This window comes from Choloepus didactylus, chromosome 3 (genome assembly GCF_015220235.1).
Source record: "Choloepus didactylus isolate mChoDid1 chromosome 3, mChoDid1.pri, whole genome shotgun sequence".
NCBI classification, from domain to species: domain Eukaryota; kingdom Metazoa; phylum Chordata; class Mammalia; order Pilosa; family Megalonychidae; genus Choloepus; species Choloepus didactylus.
Genome location: NC_051309.1, coordinates 71,617,067 through 71,634,956, shown reverse-complemented (window position 1 = coordinate 71,634,956; position 17,890 = coordinate 71,617,067). Strand labels below are relative to the sequence as shown.

At 36.3% G+C, this 17,890-nt stretch overlaps 1 protein-coding gene across 1 annotated transcript in view; it reads left to right on the top strand.

The window, feature by feature from the left end:
• Window positions 1-2,921: 2,921 nt before the first annotated feature.
• Window positions 2,922-17,890, top strand: part of LOC119530285 (transmembrane protease serine 11D-like) — a 40,678-nt gene continuing 25,709 nt past the window's right edge. The window contains exons 1-3 of the mRNA XM_037831430.1: window positions 2,922-3,333; window positions 5,520-5,645; window positions 7,756-7,874. Coding sequence (XP_037687358.1) covers window positions 2,922-3,333; window positions 5,520-5,645; window positions 7,756-7,874 — 657 coding nt within the window. The remainder of the gene's footprint in view (window positions 3,334-5,519; window positions 5,646-7,755; window positions 7,875-17,890) is intronic.

Here is a 17,890-nt window from a genome sequence, read left to right as displayed (position 1 = left end):
TGGTAGTTTCAGGTATTTACTTCTAGCTATTCCAATACATTAAAGCCTAAGAGGTGTTATCTATATAGTGCATAAGAATGTCCACCAAAGTGACCTCTTGACTCCATTTGGAATCTCTCAGCCACTGAAACTATTTCGTCTCATTTTGCATCCCCCTTTTGGTCAAGAAGATACTCTCAGTCCCACGATGCCGGGTCCACATTCATCCCCAGGAGTCATACTCTGCGTTGCCAGGGAGATTTACACCCCTGGGAGTTGGGTCCCACGTAGAGGGGAGGGCAGTGAGTTCACCTGTCGAGATGGCTCAGTTAGAGAGAGAGAGGGCCACATCTGAGCAACAAAGAGGTACTCAGGGGGAGACTCTTAGGCACCATTACATACAACTTTAGACTCTCCTTTGTGGTAATGAGCTTCATAAGGGCAAGTCCCGTGCTCGAGGGCTCAGCACATCAAACCGCCAGTCCCAATGTTTGTGACAACATCAACACCAGTCCAGGTGAGGATGTCCAACACATCCACACCTTCCCCCAGATCCTCGGGGCTGGGGAGGGGGAGGCTGTAAATATGTTTTTTATTATCTGCCCAAATTACTCTAGGATGTGTCACTATTTCACTCCAGCCTATACTAACCTACCATATCTCACTTCCTATTCAAAGTTCCATGCAATTGTGGTATTTGAACAAATCGACTGTAGAGTTGTACCGTTTAGAAAATTTAGATCCTGTACCAAATAGATATCTATTCCCTTGGTCTCATATGAAAGTTGAAGTTTTAAAACACAATCAGTTTCAACCTTTACCCTTTGGCCTGGCTTGCCCTGGTCTTAACCAAACCTGCTTCATTCATATCACTAATTGAAGTCTGGGCTCTTTTTCAGCTTTTTTTTTTTTTTTTTTTTACAGTGGCTGTATGCACTAATACTGACATTCATATCTGCCAAGCTCTAGCTCTGAGTTTCAGGTGTCTCAGAGATATGCATTGTTCCAGAGACCAATCAGGTTATACACTAGGGGATCAGCATCTCAAAGTTTTAGGGATAGGCCTTACAATTCAGGGAGAGTTAACTGCTGTAAGAGCTTACAATCTAGGGACTATTACAATTATTGTGTCCACGTTAGGCTATGTTCTAAGATTCAATTCTGAGTTTACACATTGTAGTTAGTCCATATTGGGTGAGGCATCATCCCTCTCACCATGTTTTCTCCAACACTTTTACTCCTATATATATATATATTTTCCTACAATTTTATAGAGTTATATTCACATACCATACATTTATCCACAGTGTACAATCAGTTGTTCATGGTATCATCATAAAGTTGTACATTTATCACCACAATCAGCACTTGAACATACTGATTACTACAAGAAAAATTGTTGTTGTTGTTGTTGTTTTAGCAATAAGAAAAAATGATAAAAAGAAAAATAACATGTCATACAATACAATATACTACTAAGGACAGCAAATAACACCACTACCAAGAATCCCATATTACTCCCCTGTATCCCCCTCTCATATACATTTAGCATTGGCATATTGCCTTTGTTACATCTAATGGAGGTATATTACAATGTTACTGTTGACCATAGACTCCAGTTTGCTTTGATTATGTTTTTTCCTGAATACCATCCCTTTTTCAAATTTCTACATGGTTGACATTCATTTGCTTTCCCACATGCAAAAACATTTTTGTATTTGTATATTTAGTAACAGTCATTGGCCACTCCAGTTTTTGCCAGGTTACACAGTCCCAGTCTTTATCATCTATCTTTACCTCTGGTGTCATACATTCTCCTATCCCACCTCTTTCAGCTTTACTCACAGACATCTTTGTTCAGTGTACTTACAATACCGTGCTACCATCACACAGTATTATGCTATCTATTTCTGGATCTATGCAATCAATCCTAAACGTTCTGTAGTCCTTCAGCGTCAAATGGCTGATCTCTGCCCTCTTTCTATCTCCTGGTCGCCTGTGTTGTCAGCTTTTAACTCCCAAAGTTTGTTCATTAATGTCTGTTCATATTAGTGAGACCATACAGAATCTGTCCTTTTGTTTCTGGCTAACTTCACTCAACATAATGTCCTCAAGGTTCATCCACATTATTACATGATCCATGTCTTTGTTCTGTCGTACAGCTGCATAATATTCCATCATGTGTATACACCACAGTTTGTTTATCCACTCATCCTTTGATGGGCATTTGGGCTGTTTCCATCTCTTGGCAATTGTGAATAATGCTGCAATAAACATTGGTTTACAAATGTCTGTTTGTGTCTTAAGTTTCAGTTCCTCTGAGTATATACCCAGCAATGGAATAGCTGGGTCATATGGCAAATCTATATTTAGCTTCCTGAGGAACTTCCATACTGTCTTCCAGAGTTGTTGCACCATTCTACATTCCCACCAACAATGAATAAGTGTGCCTCTTTCTCCACATCCTCTCCAGCACTTGTCATTTTCTGTTTTTTGGATAATGGCCATTCTGATAGGTGTGAGATGATATCTCATTGTGGTTTTGATTTGCATTTCTGGAGGGCAAATTTTGAGAGGAGGGTCACCCCAGATTGGATTTTTCCAAGTCAGCTTTTGCCAGTCAAACCAGGGCCAGGGACCCAAAAGGGGGCATCAATTGCTTCCAAAGTGAGACCTGAAAGGACATCAAGCTTCTCTTTGACAGCAACCTGAATCTGTGCTTTCCTGGCCTGCCAGCAGATGGTAGTCTTCAGCCCACTCTTTCCTGTAGTTCTAAGGTGACACTGTGGCCTTAAGTCTCAACCAACTGTCCCTGTTGGGAGTGGGGTTGAAGCAAAGGCTGACAGCCACTTTCTTCCTGAGTGGTGGAAACCCTAGCATAGAGCAGGGTTTCACTAACCAAAAATCTTTCACTAACCAAAAGCCATGAACAGTACTGGGCCATGCCCCCAACCCCTTTTCTTAAGGAAGAGCCACCCTTCAGTAAACTGTTCCCCACAGCCATAAGAAGATACTGTGACTTTAAATCCCCCCAGCTTCCACTCCTGTTGGGATGCAATCGAAACAGAGGCTGCCAGCTGCTTGTTGTCCTGGGCTGGTTGAAACTGGAGCTGCCCCCAGAACCAGTACCCAGCATTCCGAATGCACTTAATCGAAAGCCAAGATCGGAGATCAGCCATGCCCTTCCACCCCTCTGCCCTGTTCTTGGAGAAGAGGACTTTTATTTCTTCAGGGGCTGGATCCAGGGGCAGCATTCCACTAGAGTGGGAGATGAGCACCAGCCTCAGCAGCATGGAGAGATCTATTCACGGATCTTCACCTCAGGTTTTCAGTCTCTTCCTTCCACTCTTCTCTGTATGGTGTACAGTGTTCTGGTTTCCAGAGCCCCTAAACAGTTGTTTCAGACAGTTCCTGGATGTTTCCCAGGATGAAGTGAGTCTTGAAGCTCCTACTCTGCCATCTTACCTGGGAACTCTCCAAGACACATCAGTTCATCTCTGTAAATGCCATCATCCCTTGGTTACTGAGGAAAGGTTGATTATTAAATAGTTGGAGACTTATTTACACTTTGGGGTTTACTCTTGCTTCCATCTCTGTCTCTGTCTCTCTGACTTTTTGGAACTTTCACTGCCTGGCAGACACTAAAATTTTCTGAATTCACAAATGCCAAACACAGCTCATTTGCAGTGTATGGTAATGGCATGAGAACCCCAGGAGGTGGGCGCCATTATCCCCATTAACAAATGAGTAATCTGAGCCTCAAAAAGTTAGTAAGCGTCAGAGTGCCAATTTTCTCCAACTTGAAAATTTCTACAGCAGTGATTCCCAAATGCTGGTTTCTGGACCAGTCAGTAACTCACTTTTCACTAACGTAGCAAAATGAACAAATAAGGACAGAGTATTAAAGATGTTATCAAGTTAAAGTATAATTTTCATCTTTATTTTTTTTCTGAGATTATGTCCTTCCTTTCATGTATTTAAAGACATGCCATTTCTTTTAGTAAATGGAAATGCTTGAGCAGGTTTGTTTCTTGTAATTTGTAATATTTATATCCAACAAAGTTGAAAGTTGGTGAGTCTATATTGACCTCCAACAATCTCAAATTTTACTGATCCCAGAGCTATAGCATATAATTGTACAAGTGGTACACTGCAAATCACCAGCAAGTGCCCTTTTATAGGGATGAAAGTTGTGTAGTGCCCAAACAACACTGGGCAACTCTGCTGTGAAACCTAAAAGTCTGGAAACTACTGACCCTCAGAATATTCCTTTCACAGTTATTCTAGAATCTTGGCCAAACAAAGAGACAACGAATATCAGACTATTGTCTGCCTAAGGGTAACTGCTTTTCAGTTCTGTTAAGGCTTTTTAAATTTGACATATGCTCAGGAGTTAACACATGTAACAAATATTTATTAATTTTATAAATACTTACAAAACACCTACATGTGCCAGGCACTCGACAAAGTGTCAGAAATCCAAGCATGAATACCAGCTTTATCATTGAGAGACTCACAGATTACTGAATAACCTATTCAACTAGAACTGTACACTTTTATAATGCCCTACCTTACCTAGATTACCTCATTTGATCTTCAAAACAGCCTTGTGAGGCAAGTATTATTATTCCCATTTTCAGGTGAAGAAACAAAGTGTCGGATAAATTACAATATGATCTGTAAGCAAACAAGGGGCAGAACAGGAATCCACACTCAACTCTGCCAGTGGTCATCCAAGTACCTGAGTCTGTGTGCCTATGCGTATAGGGTACAAGGAGGGGAGAGAAACAGTGAATAAGTTAATTCCCAGGCTGTATGCCTAATATAATACCAGATACCATGTGAGTATAAATCCATAGGCTTACACTGCACCTGATGAATTCATGAGAAAAAACGATAAAGCATATAAATTGAAAACTACTATTTTTCCATTCTAATTCACTTCAGGTGCTTGCTACTTTGTAGAATTCCAGTTTTCTCTACCTCTGTCCATGTCCCCATTTTCAATATGGAGAATCTCACAGTGAGGAATACTACTGTTCTGACTCTCCCCACCCCACTCGATTCCTTTACCCTCATCCCCCACCACCACCACCACAGAAGAAAATGACCTCTTTTCTGTGCATTCCTGAGGATGGTGCCCACATGAGGAAGTTACTACAGTAGTGCCCGATAGAGGGTCTTGGAAAGACTTGTAGTAAAATGAGAAAAATTAGCCATTCTTGAGAATTGGCAGAAGAATGGAAAACAATTGCAAACCATAGCCTTATTTCTCCATCAAACTACCTAAATGTCAATATTTTTGAGCTGAAAAAAAAAAAAAAAAAAAAACTTGAAAGAAAAGCCAGTAAGGAGAATAGGAGTCTTGTTCAGTTCAGGTTCCACTTGACTATATTACATTCAAGAATCAGTCTGTTTTTTTATGAATCAAGCCATATGCAAGCTAAGAAACTTAGGAAAGCAAAAGCAAAAGATGATCGTGAGCACTGAAATAATAGTCTCTGGATGAAATGAGTGACCTTTGATTTTTTCCCTTGTTCTAAGGCCGGTCCGGGAGCCGACAACCTCAAGATTCTTGAATCCATATGTAGTAGGTTTCATCGTTGTCGTAGGGGTACTGATCCTGGCGGCGATCATAGCTCTACTTATTCACTTTTTAGCTTTTGGTAAGTAGTAGATTATTACTCTTTGGACCAGACAACTCAGTATCTGAAATATACTTTCAGATTAAAAGTTTGGTATATTCTCTTTCTCTCTCTCCCTCTCTCTCCCTCTCTCTCTGTCTCTCTCTCTCTGACACCTTTATTTCTCCTTAATGTAGCATAGTTACATATCTTACTTATTATTCCTCTCTGAATATATGTTCATGACTATATTTTCTCTCAATCAGTATTTTTTTCTCTTCTCTTCTCTGACCTTTATAGTATTTGAAACATTATTGCCTAAGCAAGGATTATTCTAGCCAAAGAAAAGGGAAACTCTGGACACTTTTCTGATTCCAGAATGTGTCCATTTTGTTTTTCATTATTACCATGATTTCCTTTTTAATTTAGTTACCTGAAAAAATTGTAAAAGTGAGATATTACAAACAACCTTAAAACACCTAAAAGCTGAATTATCTAAATATCTTTTGATTCATGACCTATCTCTGGAAAACAAAGTGTATGAGCAGAACAGACATGATGGTTGAAGATGATTTTGCAGTTGAGAAGCAGAGGGAAGTAAAAAAACTGAAAAATTAGAAACTTTTTTTTTTATTTTGCTAATTTTTATCACCAAAAAAATAGGAGACACAATAAAAAATAATATGAAGTAGACACTGCTCATGCATCAACAGCCCTCATTAATATCTTGGTAAATATTCTTTCAGGTGCTTTAATGTGGATATATAAAATGTGCCACAGTTTACTAGATAATATCATACATGTTATAATCTGATCTCTTCACTTCAAAACGCTTAGGTTATTTTTATTTCAGATATATTTCTGCTGAATCATTTAAATTTTTGTGTGTGTTTGTAGAGAGAAAGAGCAAGTGTGAACATTATTATATGTCCTATTGTACATTTAGGCTGTTTCCAAATTTTCCTTATTATGAATATTGAAGAGTAAGTAAAATTGACCAAAAAATAATTTTAATTGAAAAAAATACACTGTAAAACTATTTTTAAATGGGCCAAAATGCTTTACTACACAAGACTGAAAAATTCCCAGTTTGCAATAAAATTCACCAGCATTAGAAAAATCAGAAACTGAGACTAATCATTTCAATCAAGTATTCAATTTCATTTAAAAATTGTAGCTAAATTGTGCTTTTGACTACATTTTTTCTATGAAATTCCTAAGGTGATTTTTAAAAGGTAGGAAAAAGAGGCATCATATTTCAGATTAAATTAATGAAATATCACTCTTTCTCACACTATATTACCACACAAACTCAAAGAGTAGGAGCCTAGGTAAGTGCTTTTCAAACTGTATCCAGTGACCACTTGTGGCCCAGGAAAGACTTGTCCATTTGCCTCAAAGAACCACCCTTCTCCGAGGGCTCCCAATTCTTTCCCTGGATCTAGGTGTTTCTCTGCACAGGTTACAATGTGAATGAACAAAAGCAAATATGGATTTTTCTTGAGACGGATTCTTTTCAGATATGTCCATGTTCATAATGTTTGAGATGTGTGCAGACGTTTTAGGAATTTTATCTCCTTCATACAGCTGAATATGTCCTTTGGAAGACACCGTCTGATGGAAATAATTCACAGTAGACAATCAGATTATATATCTTATCAAAAGATGTGTTTTCTAGCTTAGTTCAGAAAACAGTAATGACAGATCACTAATCCCTCTATAAAGAATGTTATCTGAAATATTTTTAAAACTATTTAAAATTACTTTGGGTTCTTCCTTAATAATAATGAAACAATAACATATAATAGAAATTCATTAATGTTTCTTGAATGAATCTGCAACCACAAACATCAAATCTCCCTACAAAATAGTAAGAATGAAAATGATACTTCTGAACAATTTTAGTTTCTCAAGTAATGATGCTACTCTGCTTTTAATATATCTTTCACAGTTCTAGATTTGCCAAATTTTTAAAAAGTAAAAGAAAAAAGTAGTAATTTTATAATTACATTTATATTAAGTATAGCGTTTTCTTTCTACTAAAGAAAGCAAAGTTTTAAAATAATGTAATATAGCCTTCCAAATCCTAAATAATATGAATGTTCAACTACTTTTTAGAGTGAGACTGATGCTGCCTTTTTTTCGTTTATAGATAGAAAACCTTACTTTTACCATAGCAGCGTTCAACTCCTAAATGTTAACTGTAGCAAAGAGTTAAATTCACCAGCTACACAAGAATACAAGAATTTGTGTGGAAGAATTGAATCTGTGGTAAGTTGATATTTGTCTTTGCTCTTTATTCCATCACAAAATGAATATTTTAAAACTAATATTTTGCAATATATTTTCAATTGCTACATGCTCTGCGTAATGTCCTCCCTTAAGTGCATTTTTCTGTGCTGTGCTTTTTACAAGTAAATTTACTCATATACTGATTTTTACTAACATTTTCTTAGGTCTTGAGTGAAAAAACATTAGAAGAGCCATAAGTAATTATGCATTTTATTTGATTATGACTTCAAAGACTGGAAGTCTATTGCCTGTGCAAGTTAAATATCTATTATTACTACCCTTGAGATTGCCTTTTGAAAGCCTTTTCATTTTTTCATCTCTCCTCTTTCCTCATCCAACTACACACACAATGTATTAGGTGTTAAAGCACACGTTTGCCAAAACTATAATGGCATAGTTTGGACAATACCACACTTTGGTTCAGTGGTAAATGTAGAAGTTTGAATGAAAATATGCAAAGCAAGCTTGGGATCTTGCTGCAAGCAGCCCAGTGGCTGTCTGCCAGGAAACCTCACAAGTGGACACTGAGCATTTGTACATCACCGTAGACCAGGTTGTGGACTTCAGCCTTAAAGGGCCAGTGTAGACTGGTCTCAGGGTTTCTCCCTCATCCTAGATTTTTAAAAGGTGCCTGAAGAATATAAATGAATACAGTGGTTCTCAAACTTTGCCATGTAACAGAATCATTTGGTAGGCTTGTTAAAACACAGATTGCCCTTTACATGTAAGACTCAGAGCCAAAGTTTGGCAGATATGAATGTCAGTATTAGCACATAGAGCAACTGTTTAAAAAGCTGAAAAAGTGCCCAGACTTCAACTAGAGATATAAATGAAGCAGATGTGGTTAGGACTAGGGCAAATCAGGTCAAGGGTAAAGGACAATACTGACTGTGTTTTACATCTCCAACTTCCATGTGAGACCAAGGGAAGAGATGTTTTGTTGGTGCAGGATCTATATTTCCTAAACAATTTAACTCATACAGTTTGTTCAAATACCATAATTACATGAAACTTTGAATAGGAAGTGAGACCTGGTAGGTTTGTATAGGTTAGAGTGAAATAGCAACACATCCCAAAGTAATCTGGGCAGAGAATAAAAATATATATGCAGGGCCTCCCTGAGGAGCTGGGAGAAAATGTGGAGGTGTTGGGCTTCCTCACTTGGATTGTTGTTGATATTCTCACAAACATTGAGGACTGGCGGTTGGTTCTGTGTGCCAAGCCCTCTATCTTGGGGCTTGACCTTATGAAGCTCATTACTGCAAAGAAGAGGCTAAACCTGCTTATAGTTGTGCTTAAGCATCTCCCTCTGAGTGCCTCTTTGTTGCTCAGATGTGGCCCTCTCTCTCTAGCTAATCCAACTCAGCAGGTGAACTCACTGCCCTCCCCTCTACGTGGGATCTGACTCCCAGGGGTGTAAATCTCCCTGGCAACGTGGAATATGACTCCCAAGGATGAATCTGGACCCGAAATCACAGGATTGAAAACATCTTCTTGACCAAAAGGGAGATGCGAAATGAAACAAAATAAAGTTTCAGTGGCTGAGAGATTTCAAATGGAGTCAAGAGGTCACTCTGGTGGGCATTCTTATGCACTATATAAATAACCCTTTTTAGGTTTTAATGCATTGGAATAGCTAGAAGTAAATACCTAAACTGTCAAACTGCAACCCAAGTAGCCTTGACTCTTGAAGATGGTTGTATAGCAATGTAGCTTACAAGGGGTTACAGTGTGATTGTGAAAACCTTGTGGATCACACTCCCTTTATCCAGTTATGGATGGATGAGTAGAAAAAATGAGGACAAAAACTAAATGAAAAGTAAAGTGGGATGGGGTAGAATGATTTGGGTGTCCTTTTTTACTTTTATTTTTTATTCTTATTTTTATTTTTCTGGTATAAGGAAAATGTTCAAAAAGAGATTGGGGTGATGAATGCACGACTATATGATGGTACTGTGAACAGTTCACCATGGGTGTTTGTATGATATGTGAAGATATCTCAATAAAACTGAATTAAAACACACACATACACAGACACACACACAGATTGTGAGGCCAGAATTTCTGATTTAGTATGTCTGGATAGGCCCAAGAATTTTCATTTCTAACAAGTTCCCAGGTGCTTAGCTAACAAGTTTGGGCTTTATTTTGTAACAGGTGATGCTGATGCTACTAGTCAAGGAACCACACTTTGAAAACCACTGAGTTAACCTATATGAGAATTATCACTGTTAAGGGGCAGAATCATCAGCTTGTCCAACATATATCTTCCCTAGAGGCAAGCTCATCAGAAGCCAAGTTATTGGAAGATTACTTGGTGAGCATGGATTTAGAGCAAAGGAAGTTAGGTGCATCATTTAAATGTTTATCAGAATGAATAGCTGTATCAGAATGATTTGGGAAGAAAAGCGAGGCTGGGAGGAAGAGGTGGGGTTAACATAGGGGAACATAGGTTTAATATACCAGGACTTGGAGCCTCTTGTTCCTTTAATAAACATTTATAAAGCATCAACCCTGCCAAATGCTGTGGACATACAAAAATAGAGTGGAAATGGATCCTGCTTCCATGGATCCTGGTCGTACATGGATATTAAACAAGTCTACAAATACTTATGATACAAGCTATATAGTGGGTGTGTGACATGAGAGTAACAAAGATATGAGTTTGTGATGAAGGAATGCCAAGGGGAGGTAGATTACATCCAATCACAGATATCAGAGAAATTCTCTTTTTAAAGGTGACTTTTCATTTTGGCTTGAGGATGAGGGGGACACACAATGGCCGAAACATAAACCAAAGCATAGAGGTTGGAAGGTGGTTAGCTAACAAGTTTGGACTTTATTTTGTAACAGGCAAAAAGTCTTGAACATGAAGGTAATATGGTGGAACCCAGATCTGACAGTTTCATATTCAGAAGTAATTTCAGAAAAAAACAGGTTCTAAAGAAGAGCCTGCACCCAGTAAGACTAGTTGGAAGTTCATTATAGTGGTCCAGAAAAAAGCCCAGAGGTTAAGATCTTGAATTAAAGAGGGAATGGTACAGAAAATGTAGAAATACAGATACAACTTCCATCTTAGGCCCACCAAAGAAACCCTCCTCCCCCAATCTACCTTCTGCTCTCAACCTATTCTTAGAAATGCATGGGAATATTTAGTATTTCATTTGCACCATGGGATCTCATTGGTTGGAATTCAAACCTATGGACAGTCTTAACTTTCTTGAAGGTACTAGAGATACACACTCTCAGGAGGCCAGTCTGAGGACACAGTTATTCATAATGAAGTCCTCACATCCACACAAAGACATCCTGTAATGTTTCAGCTGTGCATCCAGATTAAGAAAGGAAAGCAAACTGAAAGGGTGTGTACTGAAAAGATCCCAACTTCATTATGGGGAATTAGAACCCAGCTATTTGTTATTCTAGCAAGATCCCAAAGATGTCCTCAGCCCTAATGAGGTCACTCAGTTCCTGCTAGAACAGATCAGATATGTTAAGTCAGCTCATCCTTAATTGAGCATATGTAAAATTGCAAAAGACTAATTTGAAGAGGAATTGCAACAATGCGTAGCATATATTCAGCAATGTGAAAGGACATGTACTAAATAATTTCTTTTGAAAATACTAACAGCGCCTTTGGAAGGTAATTCAACAAGTCTTAGAACACTATTCCAAATGACGGGAAAATTATATACTCTGGTTTATTCTCAAATTATTCTTGAAAATATTCTATAAAGTTAATCATAATGTGTGTATAAATCATTTTTTTCAAAATGAAAGTGGTTTTAGTATTGTCTCTTATTATAAAGATGTATTAGTCAGAGTTCTCTAGGGAAACAGAACCGACAGGAGATACCTGTAAATATTATGAAGTTGTATAAAATTGTCTCACGCAACTGTGGAGATGCACAAGTCCAAATTCCATAGGGCAGGCTGCAAACTGGGAACTCAAATGAAGGTTTTTGATGAATTCCCAAGGGGAAGCTTGTCAGCGGAAGTAGAGATGAAAGTTCTCTCTTCTAACTGCTGAAGTCATCACTTCTTTTAAAGCCTTCAACTGCTTGGATGAAATGTCTCTCATTGCTCAAGGCAATTTCCTCAGTTGATTGTAGATGTATTCATCCATAGATGTAATCAACTTACTGATGATTTAAGTCCATGAAATGTCCTCACAATAACATTTAGGCCAGGGCTTTTTTGACTGAACAACTGGGCACCATTACTTCACCAAGTTGACACATGAGCCTAACCATCACAACAGATAATACATAAACATGTAGAAAATTCAGACCATTCAAGAAAATGTAAAGAAGAAAAATATACACATTGCATTTTTGTCTCTCTAGAAAATCTTTTTTTTAATTTTTTCTTTATTTTTAAAAAAGTTTTATTTTAGAATTATTTCAGATTTACCAACTAGTTGCAAAGATAGTACATAGTTTTCATATATCCTGCACTCAGTTTCCCTTATCATTAACATCTTAGATTTCTATGGTACATTTGTTACAATTAATGAACCAATACTGATATATTATTATGAACTAAATTCCATACTTTATTTAGATTTCCTTCGTTTTTATCTAATGTTCTTTTTTCTGTCATATGATCCTTTGATCATCTAGTTGAGGTAGAATTTGTTTGGGTTTTACACTGTAAAATAATCCTCCCAACCCTCCTTTCTTTGGAAGGAAGTCACTATGCATAGCTCACACTTAAGGAGTGGAGGATTTATTTGAAAGTCTTATTTATCTATTCTTCCCAAGTTATTTATTCAACCATTTATTTATGTCAGTATGGATGTCTATGCATTTAAAATATGTATTTAATTTCTAGACTGCAATCCAGAAGTGTCCCAGTTTATTGTCCCACCAGTACTATATAAGTATATATAAGTATGTTTATTTCCCCAAAGCACTCACAAAGTTAGATGTAAATCTTTTTAATTGTTACTAATCCAATAGGTAAGAAGTGATATCTCATTATTTTGGTTCGGTTGCTAGTGAGATATAATTTCTTTCCATACACTTATGGGTCATTTTTATAACTTCATTTGTGAATTGCCAGGTTCTGGCCTTGACGATTTTCCTACTGGAACATTTGTCATTTTTCTACGAACTTGAAAAAAAGTCTTTGATTATTAGAAGTATTAACATTTGTGTGTCATTCATGTTGCAAATATTTCTCCAATATGTGTTTTGAATTTCAACCTTGTTTATAATATGGGTTTATTATGTCGAATAAAAGAATTAATTTTTTTATTTAGCCAAAATATCAATCTTTTCTTTATAATTTCTCACTTTTGTGCCAGGTTTAGATGGCTCTCCCTACCCCAAAGATCTTTAAAATGCCCTTTTACTTTTATGTGTACTTTTTATTACTTCAGAAGTTATAATTTTATCTTGATGCATCTGAAATATATGTTACAGTAAAGTGGAGCTCCACCTTTTCCCACAAAAATGGTGACTTGGTGGTCCCAATAACTGTGTTAAATAATGCAATTGACTTATTTGCTATGCCACCTTTATCATAGGCTAAATTCCTTTATATTATTTTCCTGTACTCTATTCTCTTTCACTGAATTCTCTTTACTTGCACCAGTACCAGATTATTTATTTAGAGTACTGTGGCTTTATAATATATTTAAACATTGGGTATTGCAAGACTTCCCTTGAAATTCTTCTGATGTATGATTTCCCTGGTTAATCTTTCAAATTTATCCTTCTGTTAAAGCACTTTGAAGATTTAAAACCCTATAATAATAATATTCTACTGTAGTGTGTTATAGTTTACAAAACTCTTTCACATATATTACTAATCTTCATCTCACAACAGTCATGTGAGTTAATGGATCATTCTTATAGTCCAGTAAGTAAAGGCAATGAGATTAAGAAACGTGTCAAAGGCCATTCATTTAGAAAGTAGTAGAACAAGAATTCAAATGAAGGTTTTCTGACTCCAAACCCAAGAGTCATACCATTTCTCAACATCATTATCTTTGTCACCTAGACAATGTGATGGTATTTACTGCGCAGTAAAACTGGCCTAAGATGACCTGGGTCTTGGAACCAGAATCTATTATACTAAGCAATTCGCTTCTCTTCTCTTGCTCTCAGCTTATTCATCAGAAAATCAAATCATTGGACTAGATGATTTTTATAGTACATTCTAACTCAAAAAGTATATGATTTTCTGACTATCATATGGGACATCCATGCCACCCATTCCCCTGTTTGTCTTACCCTGCCTTTCTGGCCACTCCTTTTCTGTGTCCTTTATGGATTCACCCTCTTCTCTCTGGCCATTAAAAGTTGAAATTCCCCAAGGCTTTGACTTACACCCTCCTCTCACACTATATTCTCACACTGTATTCTATCTCTAGATGATCTCATCCATGCCCTTTACTTCAACTACCACGTATACACCAATGACTCATATCTCAGCCCACACTTTTCTTCTACACTTCAGGACCCGTTCAATCAAACTATCAGCTTGGCATCTTTACTTGGCTGTTCCAAAACCATCTCAAAAACAACTCAAATCAAACTCATGATCTCTACCTACAATCCCAGACTTCTTCCAATACTCACCATCCCCATTAATGACAATACTTTTTATTCATTTAGCCAAACAAGAATCCTAGAATTCACCCTTAACATGCTGCTCACTATCATTCCATATATCCAATCCATCACCAATGGCTGTGGATCTTATCTACTATATTTCCCTGAAATCCATTAATTTATTTCCATATCCACTGCCACCATGCCCATCCAAGCCATTACCTCTAGCCTGGAATACTAGAATAGCATCATAACTAATCTGTGTATTTGCATTATTTCTTCCTGAAATTGATTATCCATATGCAACAAGAGAAATTGTTCACAAATTGCAAATCTGAAAGAAGGAAGCAAGAAACTTAGCTTTGTTACTATTTAACAAATGGATTGACACGGTCATCTTTGGTTTTTATGTCAGATTGTCATGTACCATGTGGAACTGAGGGAAGAGAAAGTGCAATAACTTAGTAGTACTGACTAGGAAGTCACCATCCTTATACCTGTTCTCAGTGTATTTCAGTGATGTTTATACTGTTTACAATTGGATTTAAATATTACATTATCTAATTCTAAAAGTAAAATTAACCTTTGCAAATCAACAAGTGGACTAGGAATCCACTAGTAAGCTTTTAGAAGATATTTAATGTTTGCACACACACACATACAACCAGTCCCTTCAACATAAAATGTGAGATATTAATCCATTTTCAAATAAAACTCATGATATGGAGAGAAGACTTTGAAAACGTATGTTTAGAAATGTGTGCATCATTAAGTGATCAGGTTTTCTTTTGTTTTACTGAAAATGAAGTGTAATGTAAAGCATGCTATTTATAAAAGGACTCAGACATACACACATAAAATTATAGGAAAAGGATTAACTATCATGTTTAGTGGATTTTGAATACATTTCTTAAAAATAGAAAAATTATAAAATGAAACACCTTTCATTTGTTTTGCAAAAGTCAACTAGTTAACATCAGAGAGGATGCAAAGTCAATTGCTGAATTTCAACAAAAGCTGGAACTGACAGCTTAGTGTCATGATTTATTAATTTCTCCCATTGATGCACTTACACATTTGTAGCTACATAATTTTGTGGAAATTTTTCAACACTTAAAACCAAGTATTAAAAGTAAAGATAGAATCAGAACTTTGAAACATTTTATCACAAAGTGTTTCAGAAATTATACATTCTGTCCATTCATATTGTTAATGGAAAATATTGTAATAAATTATTAAATGAGGTAACTAAATGTTTGCTCTATAACAGTCTTTTTTTATTTCTAACTTTGTAAATGTTTTATAATGTTACATTATTAATAGTACAGCATTAATACATGCATATAATTTATAAATAAATAATACCTGTTTTGTCTACTAATGCACAAAATTTTTACCCATAAAGTACACAATCAAAAACATTTGGAGACTTTTGAGTGATAGATCATACTGCCACGTATTTTATCTATTTCTTGAAAACTGAGCTTTCCATATCTTCTGATTAGACAAAACACAAAAGAAAGTTGTAACTGGAGAGTGATTGAAATCACAAAGGCAAAATTACTCCTATCATTCGGCCAATGAATAATATGAACAAAACTCTATTAAGTAAGAAAGCATTGAAAACAATAAGGTGATTTATCTGGCACATTCATGGGCAATTAGTAAAATCTTTCCTTCTAGATATGAAAAATGAGGAACAATTACCTACATTGTTTATGTAATATGTTACCCTTTATATGACCTGCACCACTAATGGAATTACCTATGTTCATTTTGTCAGAATCCATAATTAATTTCAATTGGTTATCAGTTATGAATGTTACCAAGATATGAGCATTCTAGAATAATCCTAGATATTATTACCACCCTCAATCTGGAGAGTGGTATTAAATCATTCTCTCTTTTTTTTTGTTGTTTACTTGATTTTTGTCCAATATAATCAGTTGTCAATAGTACATGTTACAAAATCAAACAGTATAACAGTAAACTCACTTGACATTTGTATTGGGTTAATATTTTTGGAAGATGGTTAAAAGGCCAAAAGATTGAACGTAAAGCTAGTCTCTTGTGTGTTACAGTAGTCAACTGCATACAGATAAATTATTTTAATATACCATTGACTGCCCTCTTTTTACAGATGGAGAAACTGAAAGGAAGACAGGTTGGGGGTTCATTCAAGATGTCATAGCAAATTAACATAACTCAATGTTCTCTGTTTAGTGCACTTTCCACTATCCTATTGGCATATATAGTGGAGCTCATTGATTTTCTACCAAGTATTTGATAATTTCTAACGAAAGCTTCAGTAACTACATTTTCACCCACTCTGTGAAATATAGAATCTTACCATAAGTCTCTTCTTTTATCTTTGTACATGTGTATCCATAAATTAATTAGCTTGTTTCTTAGTTGTTGGTACAATGCTAAATCACAAATTAAAATATAATTATGAAAAATGTTTGTCAGAATTTTAGCAATTCTATCAGCTTTTATTTCATCTGCTTCTTTTACTTCTGTTAAAATCAAGTGAAATTAAAGTTAAATCTTTTCATGAAAATATCTCCTATAATATACCATATTAATAACCATATTTAAACCCATCCATCTACCTATATATCAGGAATGTAGCTTACCTAATGATCATAGCATCTGGAATGATTTTTGCTCTCTTCTTAATCTTACTAGTACCTCTTGAATTTTAAAAAAAAGGGAATATGAATTATTTTGGTAAAACCAATAATATTATTCTTTAAAATGTTCAAGGCCTCCTTGGCAAAAAGAAAATTATTAATTTTTCAAATCAGTGCTTGGTCTAATATCAGCTTATATGAATGGATGTTGAAACAGTAAGATACAATGTAATGTAAAAGAGATTGTATACTTTACAGTCTCAATAACTGGCTTCTTATCCTGGCTTAAAGTAACGTTGGGCATGCAACTTCACCTTTTCATGTCCACCTCCACCTTGGTGTGGTGAAGCCAACATAATCCACTCTCCAGTATGAAACCACAGTGTATCTGACCCTGCTTTCTGGGGAACTTTTCCAGTCACAGAGCCACTGTAGTTTACTGTGAAGTTGAACTTCATCCCTCAAGAGGACCATCCTTGCTGGGACTGAGCAATAACTCAGGTAGAGAGCTAAGGTTTGGTCAGGAAATTATCACTGATGCTAAAGTAACCTCTGATGCATAGACATAAGTGATAAATAACAAGGAAAAGATTGCCCTTTGCTTCCTTTTCCCCTTCTCATTCCACATTTTACTGTGGTTCCACCCATTCAAAAAACAGTTGTTGATGGACCACACAGTGTGAATTGTATCAGTGGACTCCCCTAATGTTGGTGTGGTCCTTGCTCCAACCTTCTTAGGAATGGCCACCAAATTACGTAACATGGGGTCTCATTGAGCAAAGTGTCTGATGTGCTTGGGATG